This window comes from Lepus europaeus, chromosome 5, assembly GCF_033115175.1.
Source record: "Lepus europaeus isolate LE1 chromosome 5, mLepTim1.pri, whole genome shotgun sequence".
NCBI lineage: Eukaryota > Metazoa > Chordata > Mammalia > Lagomorpha > Leporidae > Lepus > Lepus europaeus.
In genome coordinates, this window is record NC_084831.1 from 37,592,872 (window position 1) to 37,612,184 (window position 19,313).

Below are 19,313 nucleotides of genomic sequence, written 5' to 3' on the forward strand. Positions count from 1 at the left end.
TATCCCTTATTCCTGTTTGTGCCCACCACCAAAGGAGCCCCTCAGTTACTCACACCTCCCAATCCTCTGCTGCCTTAATTTATAAACCTCTGAAGATTCTCCTGTTTTGTCACTTTCTCTCCCTCCATGACTCTTGAAACCCTCTGTACCTTTAGGAATTCTTATCAAAATCTGCTATATGCTAAATTTTTCTCTGAACACCCCCTGTTCCTGTTCTAATATAATCACAGGGCAAGCAGGAAGGTCAGGACGTTTATTGCCCTCAGTCTGCCTAAGTATTCGCTCTTTCCTTTCTCACAGCGTTGAACCATTGGGTCTAGGAGTACGAGTAGGGATCCTTTTGTCTTTTCATTGTTCTCCCTTCCATCATCCTAATCTCCTCAAACTTTGAATCTCATACCATTAGAGTCTATCACGTAATGCTTCCACACACTGCATTTGTAAAGATTTTGTCTTTTGACTCCTGTTGCTCTTTTCAATTCTATTCCTGTATTATTCTTGATTGCTTTAGTATACACATAGTCAATCTTTCCAATTCTTAGGACTTGTAGGGTTTTTTTTTTTTTTTTTTTGACAGGCAGAGTGGACAGCGAGAGAGAGAGACAGAGAGAAAGGTCTTCCTTTGCCGTTGGTTCACCCTCCAATGGCCGCCGCGGTAGCGCGCTGCGGCCGGCGCACCGCGCTGTTCCGAAGCCAGGAGCCAGGTGCTTCTCCTGGTCTCCCATGGGGTGCAGAGCCCAAACACTTGGGCCATCCTCCACTGCACTCCCTGGCCACAGCAGAGAGCTGGCCTGGAAGAGGGGCAACCGGGACAGGATCGGTGCCCCGACCGGGACTAGAACCCGGTGTGCCGGCGCCGCAAGGCAGAGGATTAGCCTGTTGAGCCACGGCGCCGGCCACTTGTAGGGTTTTTTAAAGTTTATTTATTTATTTTTGTTTATTTGAAAGGCTGAACAACTGAGAAAGAAAGTGAGAGATCTTCTGTCTGCTGGTTCACTCCCCAAATGCCCACAACAGGAAGGCTGGGCCAGGCCAAAGCCAGGAATGCCATTCCAGTCTCTCACATGGAGTGGTCGGAGCCAAGGCTGGGCCAGGCCAAGCCAGGAATGCCATTCCAGTCTCACATGGAGTGGTCGGCACCCATGTACTTGAGCCATCACTTACTGCCTCCCAGGTGTGTGTTAGCGGAAAGCTGGATCTGAAGCAGAGGTGGGACTTGATCCCAAGCACACCCAATAGAGGATGTGGGCATCCCAAGAGCAACAGCTTCACTCACTGCACCACAACACCCATCCCTAGATTCCTAGTTCTTGTTAACTCCTGTCTTTTAGTCAACTTTTCCTAACTCATATCTTACTAGTTTGTGTCATCTAGAAACCCCACACCTAAGAAACAGTCATTTGACCCGAATGCCTCCAATGCTTGGGGTCCTTAGATATATTGAGACATTTTCTGGCCATCTGTGTGAGTAATTTAGTATGTTTGTCTTGATTTCAGGGAGGAAGTAGGGCTGGAGATATAAATGTTAGTTGTCAGCATGTAAAAAATTTAAAGCTGTGTATCTAGATGAGATCACCTAGGGAGTGCATAAACAGAAAGAGTATACATATAGGGACTGAATCCAAGGGCATTCCAGTTTTTAGAGGTCAGGGGAGTAAGGAAAGATCAAAGAAGAGTATGAAGTCTGGAAGCCATATAAGAAGAATGTGTGTGTGTATGTTGGGGCTGGCGCTGTGGTGCAGTGGGTTAACGCCCTGGCCTGAAGCGCCGGCATCCCATATGAGTGCTGGTTCGAGATCTGGCTGCTCCACTTCCCATCCAGCTCTCTGCTATGGCCCAGGAAAGCAGTAGAACATGGCCCAAGTCCTTGGGCCCCTGAACCCACGTAGGAGACCTGGGAGAAGCTCCTGACTCCTGGCTCCTGGCTTCAGATCGGCACAGCTCCGGCCGTTGCGGCCATCTGGGGAGTGAACCATCACTGGAAGACCTCTCTCTCTCTGCCTCTCCTCTCTCTCTGTAACTCTGACTTTCAAATAAATAAATAAATCTTTTTTAAAAAAAGAAGAATGTGTCAGGAAACAGAAGAGTGGGCACTGTGGGTTAAGCTGGGACTTTTAATGTCCACATCCTATATTGGAATGCTGGTTCAAATTCCAGCTCCTCAGCTTCTTTTCCTGCTCCTTGATAATGCATGCTAGGAGGCAGCAGGTGTTGGTTTAAGTGCTTGGGCCTCTGCCACCCGTGTGGGAGACCACAGTGAAGTTCTGGGCTCCTGGCTTTGGCCTGGCCCACCCCTGGCTGTTGAAGGCATTTGAAGAGTGAACCAACATATGGAAGATCTCTCTTTCTGCCTTTCAAATAGATGGAAATAAATAAATAAACTTTGTTTGTAATTAAAAGGGGTTTATTAGGTGAAACAAAACAAACTTTTCTTACTGTTATAGCTCAGAAATTCCTAGCATATAAATTAACATTTTTAAGAATGTGAGATAGAGATAGAGTGATCACCTGAGCCAAATGCTGTGGACAGATAAGTGAGATGAAGTTTGAGAATTGCCAGCTGGAGGTAGCAATGTGATGTCAGTATTGACATTGATTAGCTGTTTTGATGGAGTTATAGGAGCAAAACCTGATGGGGGTGGGGGTGTGTGGCACTGTGGCACAGCAGGTTAAGCTGTGGCCTGCAGCTCCAGCATCCCATATGGGCACTGGTTTGAGTCCTGGCTGCTCCACTTCCAATCCAGCTCCCTGCTAATGGCTGGGGAATGCAGCAGAGAATAGTCCAAGTCCTTGAGCCCCTGTACCCACTTGGAAGACCTGAAAGAAGCTCCTGGCTTCCACCTGGCCCAGCCCCAGTTGTTGTGGCCATTTGGGGAGTGAGTCAGCAGATGGAAGATCTACCTCTCTCGATAATTCTGCCTTTCAAGTAAATAAATAAATCTTTAAAAAAACTAATTTGAAAGTCAGAAAGGGAGAAGGTAATGGAGATAATAACTGTAGACACTTTGTTCAAAGGGATTTGCTCTTAAAGGCAGGGATGAAAAGCAAATATAGGTGAGGAATCGAGAGTTTTTTTATTTAGAAAAAAATTCAACTTGCATATATGTCAATGGATATTATTTCATAGAGAGAAGAAATTTTAAAATAGGAGCACAGGGGGAATGGCTGGCTCAGTGTTCTCCTGTAATTGAGAGGGCATGGGTTCTGGCAAATAAGCAGAAGCTTGGCTAAGGTAGTCCTTCCACAGTAATAGGAGTGGAAGTAGGGAATATGTCACAGGTGACAGGTGGATGTGGTATGAAGCTACTGGAGTTCTTTTCTGATTACTTTTTTTTTCTCACTGAAATGGAAAGTGGGATGATTTGCTCAGAGCCTGAGGAGAGAGAATAAAGTATAAAATAGTCTCTCACAAGAATGAGACAAAGAATGCACTAAAAAATTGGTCTGGAGGCCGGCGCCGTGGCTCAACAGGCTAATCCTCCGCCTTGCGGCGCCGGCACACCGGGTTCTAGTCCCGGTCGGGGCACCGATCCTGTCCCGGTTGCCCCTCTTCCAGGCCAGCTCTCTGCTGTGGCCAGGGAGTGCAGTGGAGGATGGCCCAAGTGTTTGGGCCCTGCACCCCATGGGAGACCAGGAGAAGCACCTGGCTCCTGCCATCGGATCAGCGCCGTGCGCCGGCTGCAGCGTGCCGGCCGCAGCGGCCATTGGAGAGTGAACCAACGGCAAAAGGAAGACCTTTCTCTCTGTCTCTCTCGCTGTCCACTCTGCCTGTCAAAAATAAAAAAATAAAATAAAATAAATAAAAAATTGGTCTGGTTTCCAGTGGTTTGAACAGGCTAGGTTAGTGATTGATCATAAACATAAAGTGAGACTAGTTAGCAATTTCATGTGGCTTTCTCTAGAGACTAGGACATTGGAAAGATCCTCTATGAGAACTCTGAACTAATTCCTGACAGAAGTGATGGTAAGTAAAATGTCAGTGGTGCAGAAGTAAAACCTTTGAAGAGTGAAGAGAATATCCGAAAGTTGTGTAGGCGGCTTCAGCAAGTGATGGTAATGGTTAAGACAGTGCGATGATGCGGTCTGATTTCAAACCTGGGTGGTTTTAAGAGGAAATGAAGAGCCAGCAGGATATCTATCCTAACTAGGTCCAGTGGCACAGGGGTGTGTACATGTAAATAGTCATCACTTGAGAGAGCTGCAGAGGAAGCTGTGTTCCTAGGGAACAGTTTTCAACCTTATATGTTAAGGGCTATAGTAAATGTATACCCAGGATGCTTGGGTAGTCATTTAAGTAAATTCTTCTGTAGTTAGCTCATTGGATGATGGTAGAAAGGTCATTCTGTGGCCAGCATTGTGGCATACAGAGTTAAGCCAGCGCCTGGGACACCGCCAACCCATATGGGTGCCAATTCATGTACCAGCTACTCCTTCCAATCCAGCTCCCTTCTAATGGTCTGGGAAAAGCAGCAGAAGATGGCCCAGTAATTGGGCCCCTGCCACCCACATGGGAGACCCAGATGAAACTCCTGGCTCTCGGCTTTGACCTGGCTCCACCCTGGCTTTTGCAGCCACCTGGGGAGTGAACCAGCAGATGAAGCATGTTCTTTCTTTCTCTCTCTCTCTGTAATTCTTTCAAATAAAAAAAAAAAAAAGGTCATTCCAAACAACATAAGATCTGTAAGTGTCAAATAGAATAGTATGTAGGAAATTAAGGGTAGATACCATTATAATCTGTGTTACTAAATTATAAAGTGCTAGTTGGATAATGATTTTTAGGTATAAAGTCATTAGAGAGCTGTATGCCATGTATAGAGTTCAGATATTAATATCCATGACATGAATTTTTTTTAGCCTAAGATCTGTGGACCACAATGGTTTTAGGTGCTCCATAGTTATTCTCAGTTATATTCCTAACCAAGTATACATGTACATGTATCTCTGTTCATTTTCCTAGGTAAATGTTTATCAGATTCCCCAAAAGTTGTTTCTTAATCTAAACAATGAAGGCTTAAAGTTAACAAGTGATGGGTAATGTGGCCAAATTTTATTCTGGAAGCAGTGTAGAAAATAGGTTTAATAAGGACACAAGGAAAAGTACATGAAGTATGTGTGGGAGATTAAATCAGCATAATGTGGAACTGTCTCCAGAGTTCCTGCCTAAGTGATTAATGGATGATGACCCCTTTAACTTAGATAAAGAAGAATGGATTTAGGAGAAGGAAGATGAAGAGGCCAGAACCAAACCTACACATACATGGACACTTGATTTATGACAAAGGTGGTACTGTAGAGCGGTTGGCAAAGTGATTCTTTCCACTAAGTGGTATTAGGACAATTGGATGCCCATGTAAAGAAACTGACAAACTTGTCTGTTCACAAAAATCAATTCCAGGTGAATTATAGATTTAAATGTGAGGGATAAAACTTTTGGAAAAGATATAAGAAAATATCTTTGTCATCAAGACAGGAAAATTTTTGCTTCTATTTTCAGGTTCTAAATGTTATGAGTTTTGTTTAAATATTTATTTTATTTTAAAGGCAGAGCTACAGAGAGGGAGGGAAGGGCTGGGGGTGGAGGGAGAGAGAGAGGGAGATATTGAGATTGATCTTCCATCCACTGGTTCACTCCCCAAATGGCCACAATGGCCAGGGCTGGGCCAGACTTAATCTAGGAGCCAGGAGCTTCTTCCAGGTCTCCCACGTAGGTACGGGGCCCAGCACTTGGGCCAACCCCTCTGCTTTCCCAGGTTCATTAGCAGAAATCTGGATCAGAATTGGAGTATTCATGAATTGAATGGGGGCCTGTATGAGATGCCAGCATTGCAGACAGAGGATTTATGTGCTGTGCCACAGTGCTGGCCCCAAGGGAAATTAAAAAAACAAAAACAAAAACAAAAAAACAAGATGTAAAGGATACGATAAATTTGACTACGTAAAAATTAAGAGCTTTTGATCATTGACAGTTACCATGAGGGGATAATGTCATGGGGGTAGCAGGTAAAGTTACTGCCTGCAACCCTGGCATCCCCTATGGGTGGCCAGTTTGTGTCCTGGCTGCTCCACTTCCAATCCAGGTCTCTAATGGAGAGCTAACGGCCTAGGAAAAGCAGCAGAAGATGACCCAAGTGTTTGGACCCCTGCCACCCATGTGGGAGACCCTTTGGCCTGGCACAGTGCTGATCATTACAGCCATCTGGGGAGTGAACCAGAGGGTAGATGTTAGATGATCTCTCTCACTCTCTGCTTCTCCCTAATTCTTTCAAAATAAATATATAAGTATATAATGCTACAAAAGAATGTTACCATGAAAAAGCATGCCACAAAATAGGAGAAGATAATTAAGACACATAAAACTGCCAAAGGGCTAGGAGAATTGCACAGTTTACAAAAGAAGTTCAAATGGCCAATGAATGCATGAAAATATGGTTTAATTCATTATTGTGGAAATGCAAAATAAAATTGTTAAGAGGGAGTAGGCATGTGGCCTACTAGTACATTGGACTGCCTGGTTTTAGTTGCCAGCTCCAGCTCCTCACTCCAGCTTCCTGCTAATGCACACTGTATGAGGCAGCATTGATGACCCAAGCAAGGTTCCTGCCACTGAAGTTGAAGACCTGGATTGTGGTCCTGGCTCACATCTTCAGCCCCAGCCCAACCTCAGCTATTACAGGCATTTGGATAGTGAACCAGTAGGTGAGCTCTCTCTCTGCTCTCAAATAAATAAATAATTTAAAAAATAAACTGTATGTAAGAGAGAAACTAAAGTGTTTAAAGATGCATACTTAGTTGGTAAAGCAATAAGGAAAATGGTTGTCATAAAAATCAAGGTAATCAAGAAAATGTTGGCCTAAAGTAGAGGAGGACAGTAGTTTCACATGGGAAGGATTGTGTAGAGGGCTTTGGGGAGATGGCATTCTTTCCCTGGATGGTGTTTACACAGGTGCTTGCTGTATAATTACATTCCTTTATAACTGAGCCATGTAAGGGAAGCAGCTGGTTCAAGGTCAACTGACGGCTTCCAGTTCTGTTTTTTGTTTCATTATAGCTGATTTCTCTAAAATGTGTGATTACTTGCCTTTGAACTGTCTCTTCCAACTGCTAAGTTGCTTGGCAAAGTTGAAAAGTCTGCTTGCTGAGGCATTTCTGCCTAGCTCTAAGGAAGGGTTCTTCTTGAGGATGTGATTTTTCTGTGGCTAGAACTGGACACATAAGTCATCAGTGAGGATCAGTTTAAATATTTTCTTCAAAAATGTTAATATTCTAAATCCTTGTCTTTCCTCCTACAAAATAAGACCAACTCAAATTATTGATTTTATTCTCTCACAAACTTCAAAGCTGTAGCAATTTTGGCCTTTTAAAGAGGAGGTGAATATTGGAGAAATAGAGAAAACACAGTAAAAGTAGCACAAATTTGGGAGATCTGATATCTGTGATGTAAAAATAATTTCTGTAGTCTGTGTCCTAAGTTCCTATTAGAGAGCTTCTAAAAAACTTGAAATTTCCCAAGTTTTAGGAGTGTTTGTTATGCTTAATGAGTTGACGTTTTGTGGGCACCTAGGTAGATTGGAAGGGGTGCTCACAAAACCAGAGGGCTGAGACTTTGGGCCAACTCAGCCTTCAGAAAAGCAGATAGGAGCCAGAGATTGAGCTCAGTCATTTAGAGAACAATCTAATCAACCACGTCTGTGTAATGGATCCCAGTAAAAACTCTGGACACCAAAGCACGGAAGATCCTTCTGGTTGTGAACGTATTTATGTGTCAGAAGGATATGCTCCCTGATTTCCCAAGTTGAGGGCACAGGAGTACTGCTTTCCATACCAGGCCTCACCCCCTTGCTATAATAAAACTACAGTTTTACTATAAAGCTATAGTGATAAGCATAGTGCTTTCTTGAGGTCTGTGAAGGGTTCTAGCGAATTATTCAATCTCAAGAGGACTATAGGAACTTCCACATTTACTGTGGGTCTGAATGCCTTGCTGCTGTAAGGAGTGAAGCAGTCCTGTTAGGGACTCTTCTCCTGTGGGATCTACATCAACTCCATTTGGTTGGCATTAAAGTTGAATTGTAGTCCTGGTAAAAGGTGGTCAGAATAGCATCTTCTGGGGCTGGCGCTGTGACGCAGCAGGTTAACACCCTGGCCTGAAGCGCTGGCATCCCATATGGGCGCCAGTTCAAGTCCCAGCTGCTCCTCTTCTGATCCAGCTCTCTGCAATAGCCTGGGAAAACAGTAGAAGATGGCTCAAGTCCCTGGGCCCCTGCACCTGTGTGGGAGACGGGGAAGAAGCTCCTGGCTCCTGGCTTCAGATCGGCACAGATCCGGCCGTTGCGGCCATCTGGGGGGTAAGCCATCGGACGGAAGACCTCTCTCCCTCTCTGTGTAACTCTGACTTTCAAATAAATAAATAAATCTTTAAAAAAAAATAGCATCTTCTGCAAAGTCTGTTGGAGCCTGGCCAGTGGGAAGGAAGGCTTGTTAGTTACTTCATCAGCTTCCTATTGATAGGAATCTGTCATTATTGCCCCCTTGAACTACGGTTGCTTTTTGCCAAAATTTCCATAATATACATAGTGGTCTGTTTCTGGTTATCTCCTGGCAACAACCATTTCTTTTCTGTGACTGCCATATTAAGCATATAAAATGTTGAAGTGTGGATCCACTCTAAAAAAATTCTAATGAACAAACATATAAACCTTAAAAATTGATTAATTAATAAGTACTTATCCTTTTGACACTGGAATAGATTTACTATATGATGCCTTTAGTTCTGGTAGAAATCATCAAAGCTTCAATTTAAGGCTCAGAAAAACCCTTTAATATAGAAGCTGTTGCAAACTAACTCTGGGCGAACACATTCTGACTTCATTATCATGATCTTATGGAGGCCCTAATCACTTTTCATTTGATTTATTGAAGAATACTATAATAAGTCTTTTTCTTTATCGAGTCCATTCTAAATTTTAGAGCTGGATATTTTTTCTAATATATTACTGTGTGCCTGTCATTCTACTACTTAGAACTTTCCAAAAGCAGCATTTTCCAAAGATGATCTGTTTGCATATGTTGAAAAAATATTAACACTTCTACTCATTAAAAATATTTTTTATGTGTTTGAAATCTGCTGATTTTCTCCCCAAATACTCATAACAAGTGCAGATGGTCTTAGGTGGAAGCTAGGAGCTGGGAATTCAGTCCAGGTCTCCCATGTGAGGGGAGGGACTCAGGTACATCAGTCATCACCTGTCCCTTTCAGAGTGTGCAATGGCAGAAAACTGGAATCAAGAATGGAGTCGGGGCCAGCGCCATGTTGTAGCAGGGTCATATTGCTACCTGTGGTGCTGCATTCCTATATGGGCACTAGTATGAATCCCAGCTGCTCCACTTCCAATCCAGCTCCTTACTAATGTGCCTGGGAAAGCAGTGGAAGATGGCCTAAGTATTGGGCCCCTGCCAAACACATGAGAGACCTGGATGGAGTTCTAGACTCCTGACTTCAGCCTATCCCAGCCCTGGCTGTTACAGCTATTTGAGGAGTGAACCAGCAGATGGAAGATTGATCTCTCTCTCTCTCTCTCTCTCTCTGCCTCTGCCTCTGCCTCTCCTTCTCTGTAACTCTTTCAAATAAATAAATAATTTTTTGAAAAAAAAATGGAGTCAAAACTTGAACCCACCACTCCAATATGGAACACAAGCATTCCAAGTGAAATCTTAACTGCTATGCTAAATACCCACCCTCATTTTTTAGATAAAAATAAGAATGAAACTAAGCTTTAATATAGTACTTAAGATATGATACCTTTATTAGTGCCATATGGTGGACTGTCATAAACTGTACATGACATATTGTAGAATCCACAAAACCGGAAGCCACTCACTTAATGCATAGCAAGCCAATCAGTGACCCAGGTGGAAGGAAGTAGATGTTTATTGCAACGTGCAAGAAAGGAGTCCAGGTAGCTTAATTCCCAAGCTCCTGGGGGTAGGGAGTGGGGGCGGTAAAAATTCCCACAGATTGAAGCTCAGGTTAAGAGGTGCATGTTTAGGTTGCATACCAGTTCTGGTTGCTCTGCAGTTTTGGTGGCCCCCTTTTGATTGGTTGGCAATATTGTGTTCTTTGGGGAATTTTGATGATGGAAAAATTGGCTTCAATTTTTTTTTTTTTGAGATTTATTTATTTATTTGAAAGAGTTCTAGAAACAGAGGGAGAGACAGAGAGATTTTCCATCCACTTGTTCACTCCCTAGATGGCCACAACAGTCAGTGCTGGGCCAGGCAGTAACCAGGAGCTTGGAACTCCATTTGGCTCTCCCACGTGGGTGGCAGGGTTGCCAAGCACCTGGACCATCTGTTGCTGCTTTTCCGAGGCTGTTAGAAGGGAGCTGGATCGCAAGTGGAGCAGCTAGGACATGAACTGGTGTCCATATAGGATGCTGGTGTCACTGGTGGTGGCTTTACCTGCTGCACCACAACACCGGCCCCTTAACCAACTTCTTAACCGCTGGGCCAGATACCCACCTTGATTGCTGGTTGTTTTTTTTTTTTTTTAATAAAATCTTTTTTCTATGTCCAACAAATTGTGTTTTTTCTTTATTAACCTATATGGTGAGTTCTGACGCTTGTTTTTCAGATTACCAACCAGCTTGTATTCCTGGAGTAAACACCACTTGGCCCTGATAAATCAGCCCTTTAACATATTATTATATTCAATTTAGTGGAATTTTATAAATATACATCTGTATTTGTGAGGAATATTAATCTGTACTTAGGCTTTGGTATCAAACTAATGATGCCCTCATAGAATGAGTTGGGAATATTTTCTTTTCAGTTTTCCAGAAGAATTTGTGTAGAAATATTACTGTTTCTTAAAATGTTTCACAGAATTCTCCAATGAAGTCATCTGAGCTTAGAGTTCGCTTTGTGTGAAAGTTTTAAATTATAAATTTAATTTCTTTAGTTAGATACAAGACTACACAAGATATCTATTTCTTCCTGAGCTTTGGTAGTTTATCTTTCTAGTGTTTTTTTAGTCTCATCTGAGTTATCAAATAAGTTAAATGTGAAGGTCTTGATAGTGTTGCCTTATCATTCTGCTGATGCTACCTATAGAATGTCATTCCTAATGTTGGTGGTAATTTGTGTCCTTTTTTTTCTGATCGCTGTACCTATTGGTTTTAATTTTATTTATCTGAAAAAGATCTGTATTTGTATTTGATAGTTTTATGTGATTATTTTAATAATTGATTTCTACTATGATCTTTGTGATTTCCTTTCTTTTGGGCTTCATTTGCTCTTCTTTTTCCGTATTTTAAGGTAGAAGGGGGGTCCATGCTGGTTAATCCTCTGCCTGAAACGCCGGCATCCCAAATGGGCACTGGTTCAAGTCCTGGCTGCTCCCATTCTGATCCAGTTCTCTGCTATGGCCTGGGAAAGCAGTAGAAGATGGCCCAAGTACTTGGGCCCCTGCACCCGGGTGGGAGACCTGGAAGAAGCTCCTGGCTCTTGGCTTCGGATCAGCACAACTCTGGCTGTTGTGGCCGTTTGGGGAGTGAACCAGCAGATGGAAGACCTTTCTCTCTGTCTCTCCCTCTCACTCTCTGTAGCTCTACCTCTTAAATAAATAAAATCTTTTTTTTTTTTTTTTGACAGGTAGAGTTATAGACAGTGAGAGAGAGAGACAGACAGAAAGATCTTCCTTCCATTGGTTCATCCCCCAAATGGCCGCTACAGCCGGTGCTGCGCCGATCCCAAACCAGGAGCCGAGTGCTTCCTCCCAGTCCTCCATGCAGGTGCAGGGACCCAAGCACTTGGGCCATTCTCCACTGCCCTCCCGGGCCACAGCAGAGAGCTGGACTAGAAGAGGAGCAACTGGGACTAGAACCTGGCGCCCGTATGGGATGCCGGTGCCACAGGTGGAGGATTAACCAAGTGAGCCATGGTGCCGGCCCCTATAAATAAAATCTTAAAAAAAAAAAAAAAAAGGTAGAAGCTGAGGTAATTAAATTGAGTCTTTCCTATTATAGATATGTAGTGATGTAGTTCTCTTTTCAAGACCTGCTTAAGTGGTTTTTGACATTATGTTTTCATTTTTATGTAGTGTTTAGAATACTATTTTCCCTTTTAACTTGACATACAGATTATTCAGAAGTGTATTATTTAATTTCCAAATATTTGGGGATTTCCCAGAAATCATTTTGTTATTGGTTTTTAAAAAAGTTACTAGAGTGCTGTTATTAGAGAGCTTTCATCTGCTGGTCCACTCCCCAGATGGCAGGGGAACCAAAGTCAAGAGGCATGAATGCAATCCCTGTCTCCTCTGTGGGTGGTGGCAGGAACCATTATTTCTGCATTCTAAGATCATCAGGAAGCTGGAAGCAGGGGAAGAGCCCAGTATTTTTTTTTTAATTTTTTTAACTTTTATTTAATGCATATAAATTTCCAAAGTACAGCTTATGGATTACAATGGCTTCTCCCCCCCCCCCCATAACTTCCCTCCCACCCACAACGCTTCCCTTTCCACTCCCTCTCCCATCCCATTCACATCAAGATTCATTTTCAATTCTCTTTCTATACAGAAGATCAGTTTAGTATATATTAAGTAAAGATTTCAACAGTTTGCACCCACACAGAAACACAAAGTGAAAAATACTGTTTGAGTACTAGTTATAGCATTATATCACAATGTACAGCACATTAAGAACAGAGATCCTACATGAGGAGTAAGTGCACAGTGACTCCTGTTGTTGACTTAACAAATTGACACTCTTGTTTATGGCATCAGTAATCACCCTAGGCTCTTGTCATGAGTTGCCAAAGCTATGGAAGCCTTTTGAGTTCACCAACTCTTATCATATTTAGACAAGGTCATAGCCAAAGTGGAAGTTCTCTCCTCCCTTCAGAGAAAGGTACCTCCTTCTTTGATGACCTGTTCTTTCCACTGGGATCTCACTCATGGAGATCTTTCATTTAGGTTTTTTTTTTTTTTTTTTTTGACAGAGTGTCTTGGCTTTCCAGCCTAAAATACTCTCATGGGCTTTTCAGCCAGATCTGAATGCCTTAAGGGCTGATTCTGAGGCCAGAGTGCTGTTTAGGACATGTGCCATTCTAAGAGTCTGCTGTGTATCCCGCTTCCCATGATGGATCGTTCTCTCCCTTTTTTATTCTATCAGTTAGTATTAGCAGACACTAGTCTTGTTTATATGATCCCTTTGACTCTTAGTCCTATCATTATGATCAATTGTGAACTGAAATTGATCACTTGGACTAGTGAGATGGCATTGGTACATGCAACCTTGATGGGATTGAATTGGAATCCCCTGGTATGTTTCTAACTCTACCGTTTGGGGCAAGTCAGCTTGAGCATGTCCCAAATTGTACATCTCTTCCCTCTCTTATTCCCACTCTTATATTTAACAGGGATCACTTTTCAGTTAAGTTTCAACACTTAAGAATAATTGTGTATTAATTACAGAATTCAACCAATAGTATTAAGTAGAACAAACAGAAAAAAAATACTAAAAGGGACAAAGTATTAACTTATTCATCAACAGTCAGGGCAAGGGCCGATCAAGTCACTCTTTCTCATAGTGTCCATTTCACTTCAACAGGTTTCCTTTTTGGTGCTTGGTTAGTTGTCACTGATCAGGGAAAACATATGATATTTGTCCCTGTGGGACTGGCTTATTTCACTCAGCGTAATGTTTTCCAGATTCCTCCATTTTGTTGCAAATGACTGGATTTCATTGTTTTTTTACTGCTGTATAGTATTCTATAGAGTACATATCCCATAATTTCTTTATCCAGTCTACTGTTGATGGGCATTTAGGTTGATTCCAGGTCTTAGCTATTGTGAATTGAGCTGCAATAAACGTTAAGGTGCAGACTGCTTTTTTGTTTGCCAATTTAATTTCCTTTGGGTAAATTCCAAGGAGTGGGATGGCTGGGTTGCATGGTAGGGTTATATTCAGGTTTCTGAGGAATCTCCAGACTGACTTCCATAGTGGCTTAACCAGTTTGCATTCCCACCAACAGTGGGTTAGTGTTCCTTTTCCCCCACATCCTCGCCAGTATCTGTTGTTGGTAGATTTCTGAATGTGAGCCATTCTCACCGGGGTGAGGTGAAACCTCATTGTGGTTTTGATTTGCATTTCCCTATTGCTAGTGATCTTGAACATTTTTTCATGTGTCTGTTGGCCATTTGGATTTCCTCTTTTTTTTTTTGGACAGGCAGAGTGGATAGTGAGAGAGAGAGAAAGGTCTTCCTTTTTGCCGTTGGTTCACCCTCCAATGGCCGCTGCGGTTGGCGCGCTGCGGCCAGCGCACCGCACTGATCTGATGGCAGGAGCCAGGTGCTTCTCCTGGTCTCCCATGGGGTGCAGGGCCCAAGCACGTGGGCCATCCTCCACTGCACTCCTGGGCCACAGCAGAGAGCTGTCCTGGAAGAGGGGCAACCGGGACAGAACCGGCGCCCCTACCAGGACTAGAACCCGGTGTGCCGGCACTGCAGGCGGAGGATTAGCCTAGTGAGCCGCGGCACCAGTTGGATTTCCTCTTTTTAAAAATGTCTATTGAGGTCCTTGGCCCATAAGAGCCAAGTATTAAACCCAGGCACGCTGATTCAAGACTCTGGCATCTTAACCATTAGGCAACACTCACCCTTCTTTTTTTTTTTTTAACAACCCATAAAAATTCCCCACATTTGTGAGGCACCATGTGGTACCTTTTTTTTTTTTTTTTGAAATATTTATTTATTTTATTTGAAAGGCAGAGTTACAGAGAGGCAGAGGCAGAGAGAGTGAGAGAAAGGTCTTCCATCCACTGTTTCACTCCCCAGATGGCTACAATGGCTGGAACTGCACCGATCCGAAGCCAGGAGCCAGGAGCTTCTTCTGGGTCTCCCATGTGGGTGCAGGGACCCAAGCACTTGGGCCATCTTCCACTGCTCTCCCAAGCTATAGCAGAGAGATGGATTGGAAGTGGAGCAGCTGGGACTCGAACCAGCGCCCATATGGGATGCTGGCACTGCAGGCAGTGGCTTTACCCGCTATGCCATGGCACCAGCCCCAACCATGTGATGTCTTAATACTTGAATATATTGTGTGATGTTCATTTCTTTGTGTTAAAAGCATACTATACCCTTTCTTCTAGCTTTCTTGAAATATACAGTACATTATCATTATCTGTAGTTACCCTTTATGCAGGGTGACTGTACAAAACCAGAACTATTTCTTCTGTATAACTGTAACTTATACCATTGTCTGTTACTGAATTCTGATTCAATTTTATTGTGATAAGAAACATATTTAAATGGCTTAAATCTTTTTAAATTTATTGAGTCTTGCTAAGGAATGTATGTTCTACTGTTTGGTATAGTGTTAAGAGTCAGGTCAAGTTGGTTGGTAGGGATGTTCAGGTGTCCTCTGTTCTCACTGATCTTTTCCATTGGTTTATTCAGTCATTTATATCAGTATGGTTAATAGATAATTTTTCTAGTTCGGATTATACTCCATTAATACTTTATTTATCTTGCTCAAATTGTTACAGAGGGGTTTTTTCTAAGATTTTTAAAATTATTTTATTTGAAAGAGTTAGAGAGAGTGCAAGTAAGAGAGAGCTCTCCATTGGCTTGTTTACTCCCCAAATGGCCTCAGTGGCCAGGGCTGTGCCAACCCAAAGCCAGGAGCCAGGAGCTTCTTCTGAGTCTCCCACGTGGGTGTAGGAGACCAGGCACTTGGGCCGCTGCTTTCCCAGGTGTGTTATCAAGAAATTGGATCAGAAATGGAGCAGCAGGGACTCAAATGGCGCCCATGTGAGATGTAGGCAGCAATTTCACCCATTTGGCCACAGCACTGGCCCTAAAATTTCTTGCCTGAAGGTCATGTCAGCCTTCCCTAGAAGCAACCCTCACAGAAGTTCCTTTTCCTTTCCCCATCACAGGTAACAGTCCTTTGGACAGCCCCCGGAATTTCTCTCCAAATGCACCTGCTCACTTTTCCTTTGTTCCTGCCCGTAGGTAAGTTGGTAGAAAAACCCTTCTGTAACTGACACCTGTGACACATGCATGAATGTTGGTTGAGTGTCAGGCTCCTCCTTTTGAGTCGTTGTTCTAGCAAGGATGTTACCACCAAAGTTCCCTCTCTGCTTTCCTCTCCAGGTCATAATCATCTTGCTCAAGTGTTGCTTTCCAGGTGGCCTGTGTATTTGAGTGTTCAAATGAGAGTGTAGATAAAAATTAATAGATTTATTTTTATAATCTTAATCACAAGTCCCTGGTATTATGAAAGTATGTTCTGAAGTGTTAGACTTTCAACTGAAAGCTATTTTAGAGTGACCCAGGAGAAAAGAACACTCAAAATCACACTTTACTCCTCCGACACAGCTAGTTCCCAGGGCCTGTGGGCCTTGTATGCCTCTCTTCTTGGCTTAGAGCTAGGGATCCTTGCATGGGAGTAAAGACACTATTTGGCTTTCTCTTGTCTCCTAAGGATTTTCAAAGATATGGTGCCTACAGAGCCATCCTTTTATTCCTCCTTCATTTCTGTCCTCTCAGCAAGTGGTAGAAGCCATCTCTGGCCACAGCAGCAACCTGATAGTTCCGTCTGTTGCCAGGAGAAGTATGAGCTGACAGAGTTGAGCCCATCCAAGCCACACACACAAGTAATTTTTTTTGGAAAATTTTCTAAGACTCTTTTTTTTTTTTTTTTTTTAAGATTTATTGTATTTATTTGAATGGCAGAGTGACAGAGAGAAGGAAAAAGAACAAGCAAGAGAGCTTCCATCTGCTGGTTCACTCCCCAATTGGCTGCAACAGTCAGGGCTGAGCCAGGCTGAAGCCAGGAGCCAAGAGCTTCTTCCAGGTCTCCCATATGGGTTTAAAGGGACCCAAATATTTGGGCCATCTTCCACTGCTTTCCTAGGCACATTAGCAGGTGTTGGATTGAAAGCTGAGCAGCTGGAATTTGAACTGGTGCTCTGATATGGGATACTGATGTCACAGGCAGTGGCATAATCCACTGTGCCACAACACTGGCCCCTTTTAAGACTATTGACTGGCCAGCGCCGTGGCTCAACAGGATAATCCTTCACCTTGCAGCGCCGGCACACCGGGTTCTAGTCCCGGTTGGGGCGCTGGATTCTGTCCCGGTTGCCCCTCTTCCAGGCCAGCTCTCTGCTGTGGCCAGGGAGTGCAGTGGAGGATGGTCCAAGTGCTTGGGCCCTGCACCCCATGGGAGACCAGGAGAAGCACCTGGCTCCTGCCATCGAATCAGCGCGGTGCGCCAGCCGCAGTGCGCCGGCCACGGCGGCCATTGGAGAGTGAACCAACGGCAAAAAGGAAGACCTTTCTCTCTGTCTGTCTCTCTCTCACTGTCCACTCTGCCTGTCAAAAAAAAAAAAAAAAAAAAAGAAGAAGAAGAAGAAGACTATTGACTGAGTTCAAGTGTTTAATTTTTTTATTATTATTTCTGAAAAGGTTTTGGTATAGTTAGTCTCTAAGTACTAAGACCTCCAGGAAAATATAGCTCCAGATTTAGAACATTTAATGGATAGAGAATATAATACATCTTAAGAAAATTCTAATACTTAAAAGAATAGGTTCCTAGAAACAGCATTTTCTCACTGCTATAACCCAGAAAAAATCATCCCCTCTTCTGTAGGATTCTGTAGCTGAAAGGATATGGACAGGATAGAGAAATTTTTTTGTTTGTTTTTAATTTAGAGACAGAAACAGACAAACAACATTCCGATTCACTAGTTTAATCCTTAGTGGCCAGGGCGGGGCCAGGCTGAAGCTGGGAGCCGGGAATTCCGTCCCAACAGGGACTCAACCATTTGAGCCATCATCATCTGCCTTCCAGGCTTCCCATTAGCAGGAAGCTGGAGTCAGGAGTGGAACAGGGATTCAAAGCTAGGCACTTCTCTGTGGTTTGCAGGCGTCCAAACCAGTAGCTTAACTGCTAGGCCAAATGCTTGTCCCAGATCAGAGAAGTGATGGCTGAGTTGGGTGTACTTCCTGACCTGAGTACTTTACTGAAAACAAATCTCATACAGGTTGGTTCCATACCTACCCTATGTAACTTCCAGTTAGTTAACCAAGGATCCAGGTAGGATCACTTCTAATATAAGAATATGCTGGATTGATGCATTTGTGTTTCCAGCCGAGCTTCCTGTCCAGGCTGAGTGTGGACAATACAGTAATCTCTTAAGCATGAGCTGGGATAGCAGGAACTGTGGCCAGATCCCCATAGGTGACGCTGAATCACTTCCCATTCATTCATGAATATTTGCTGAGCCCTAACTATGAGCAAGGTACCATGCTGGGTGCTTAGTTATATCATGGTAATAAAATAGACGCAATCCCTACTTTCTTCACACTTACACTCATTCTTATTATTCATATCTCATCTTCCACATTACCTCAGAGTGGCCTTCCCTAACCACCCAAAGCTCCTTCTCATTCTCTATCAAATCATCCAGTTTTATTTTAAAATTAGTGCTTTTCAGTACTGATATGTTCTTATTTGCATGCTTTTGTCTCACCTCCATCGGAATCAAACCATCTTTAGTAGAGATACTGAAATCTGTTGAAAAGCCGTCTCCTGGTACATCATTAGCACCCAGTCAGTGCTTGTTAATTAAATGGTTAGTGAGTCGACAGACAAGAAGTGAATAAGCAACCAAATGCAGTCACAAACACCACGAAGGAACAGGCCAGGATGCTGCAGAACGAATGAGGGGATGGGGCTGGAGTCTCCACTGGGTGTCACGTAAAGCCTCTGTGAAGGACACTGTTGTGTGAACTAATTCAGGCAGAGGGAATGGCGGGTTCCTTATGTCTACGTCATTCACAGGGCCTCAGGAGTAGGGACCAACTTAGGGCATTAAGGGACCTTGTTTTACCACTGAGACCCAAACAGGTCAATGCCAGGTGGCATGACATGTTATTCGGTTGCATGAAACATGGAACCGTGGACTGTCCTCTTATAGAAGAAGGTAGGAACAAAGTGGGGTCAGGAGGAGTGTTTTAATCTTGCCAAACAGAATCAGGAAGCGCTTGTTGCTGGGTTACTGAGGTCAGGTAGGAGCCCTGCAGGACCACATTAATTTGGAGTATTCTACATACAAAAATGGCTTTAATGAAGTGCTAAGGAGAAACCCATCACTCCCATAGTTCAATTTCTTTTTTTTTTTTTTAAAGATTTATGTATTTATTTGAAAGTCAGAGTTACACAGAGAGGAGAGGCAGAGAGAGAAAGAGAGGTCTTCCTTCCGATGGTTCACTCCCCAATTGGCCGCAACTGCTGGAGCTGCGCCGA

General features: G+C 43.3%; 1 protein-coding gene across 9 annotated transcripts in view; it reads left to right on the forward strand.

Moving 5' to 3' along the window:
• Positions 1-19,313, forward strand: part of MAST2 (microtubule associated serine/threonine kinase 2) — a 220,007-nt gene that overhangs the window by 170,605 nt on the left and 30,089 nt on the right. For all 9 annotated transcript variants that reach the window (XM_062191219.1, XM_062191220.1, XM_062191222.1 and 6 more), the window contains one exon: positions 15,937-16,012. In XM_062191219.1, the coding sequence (XP_062047203.1) occupies positions 15,937-16,012 (76 nt within the window). The remainder of the gene's footprint in view (positions 1-15,936; positions 16,013-19,313) is intronic.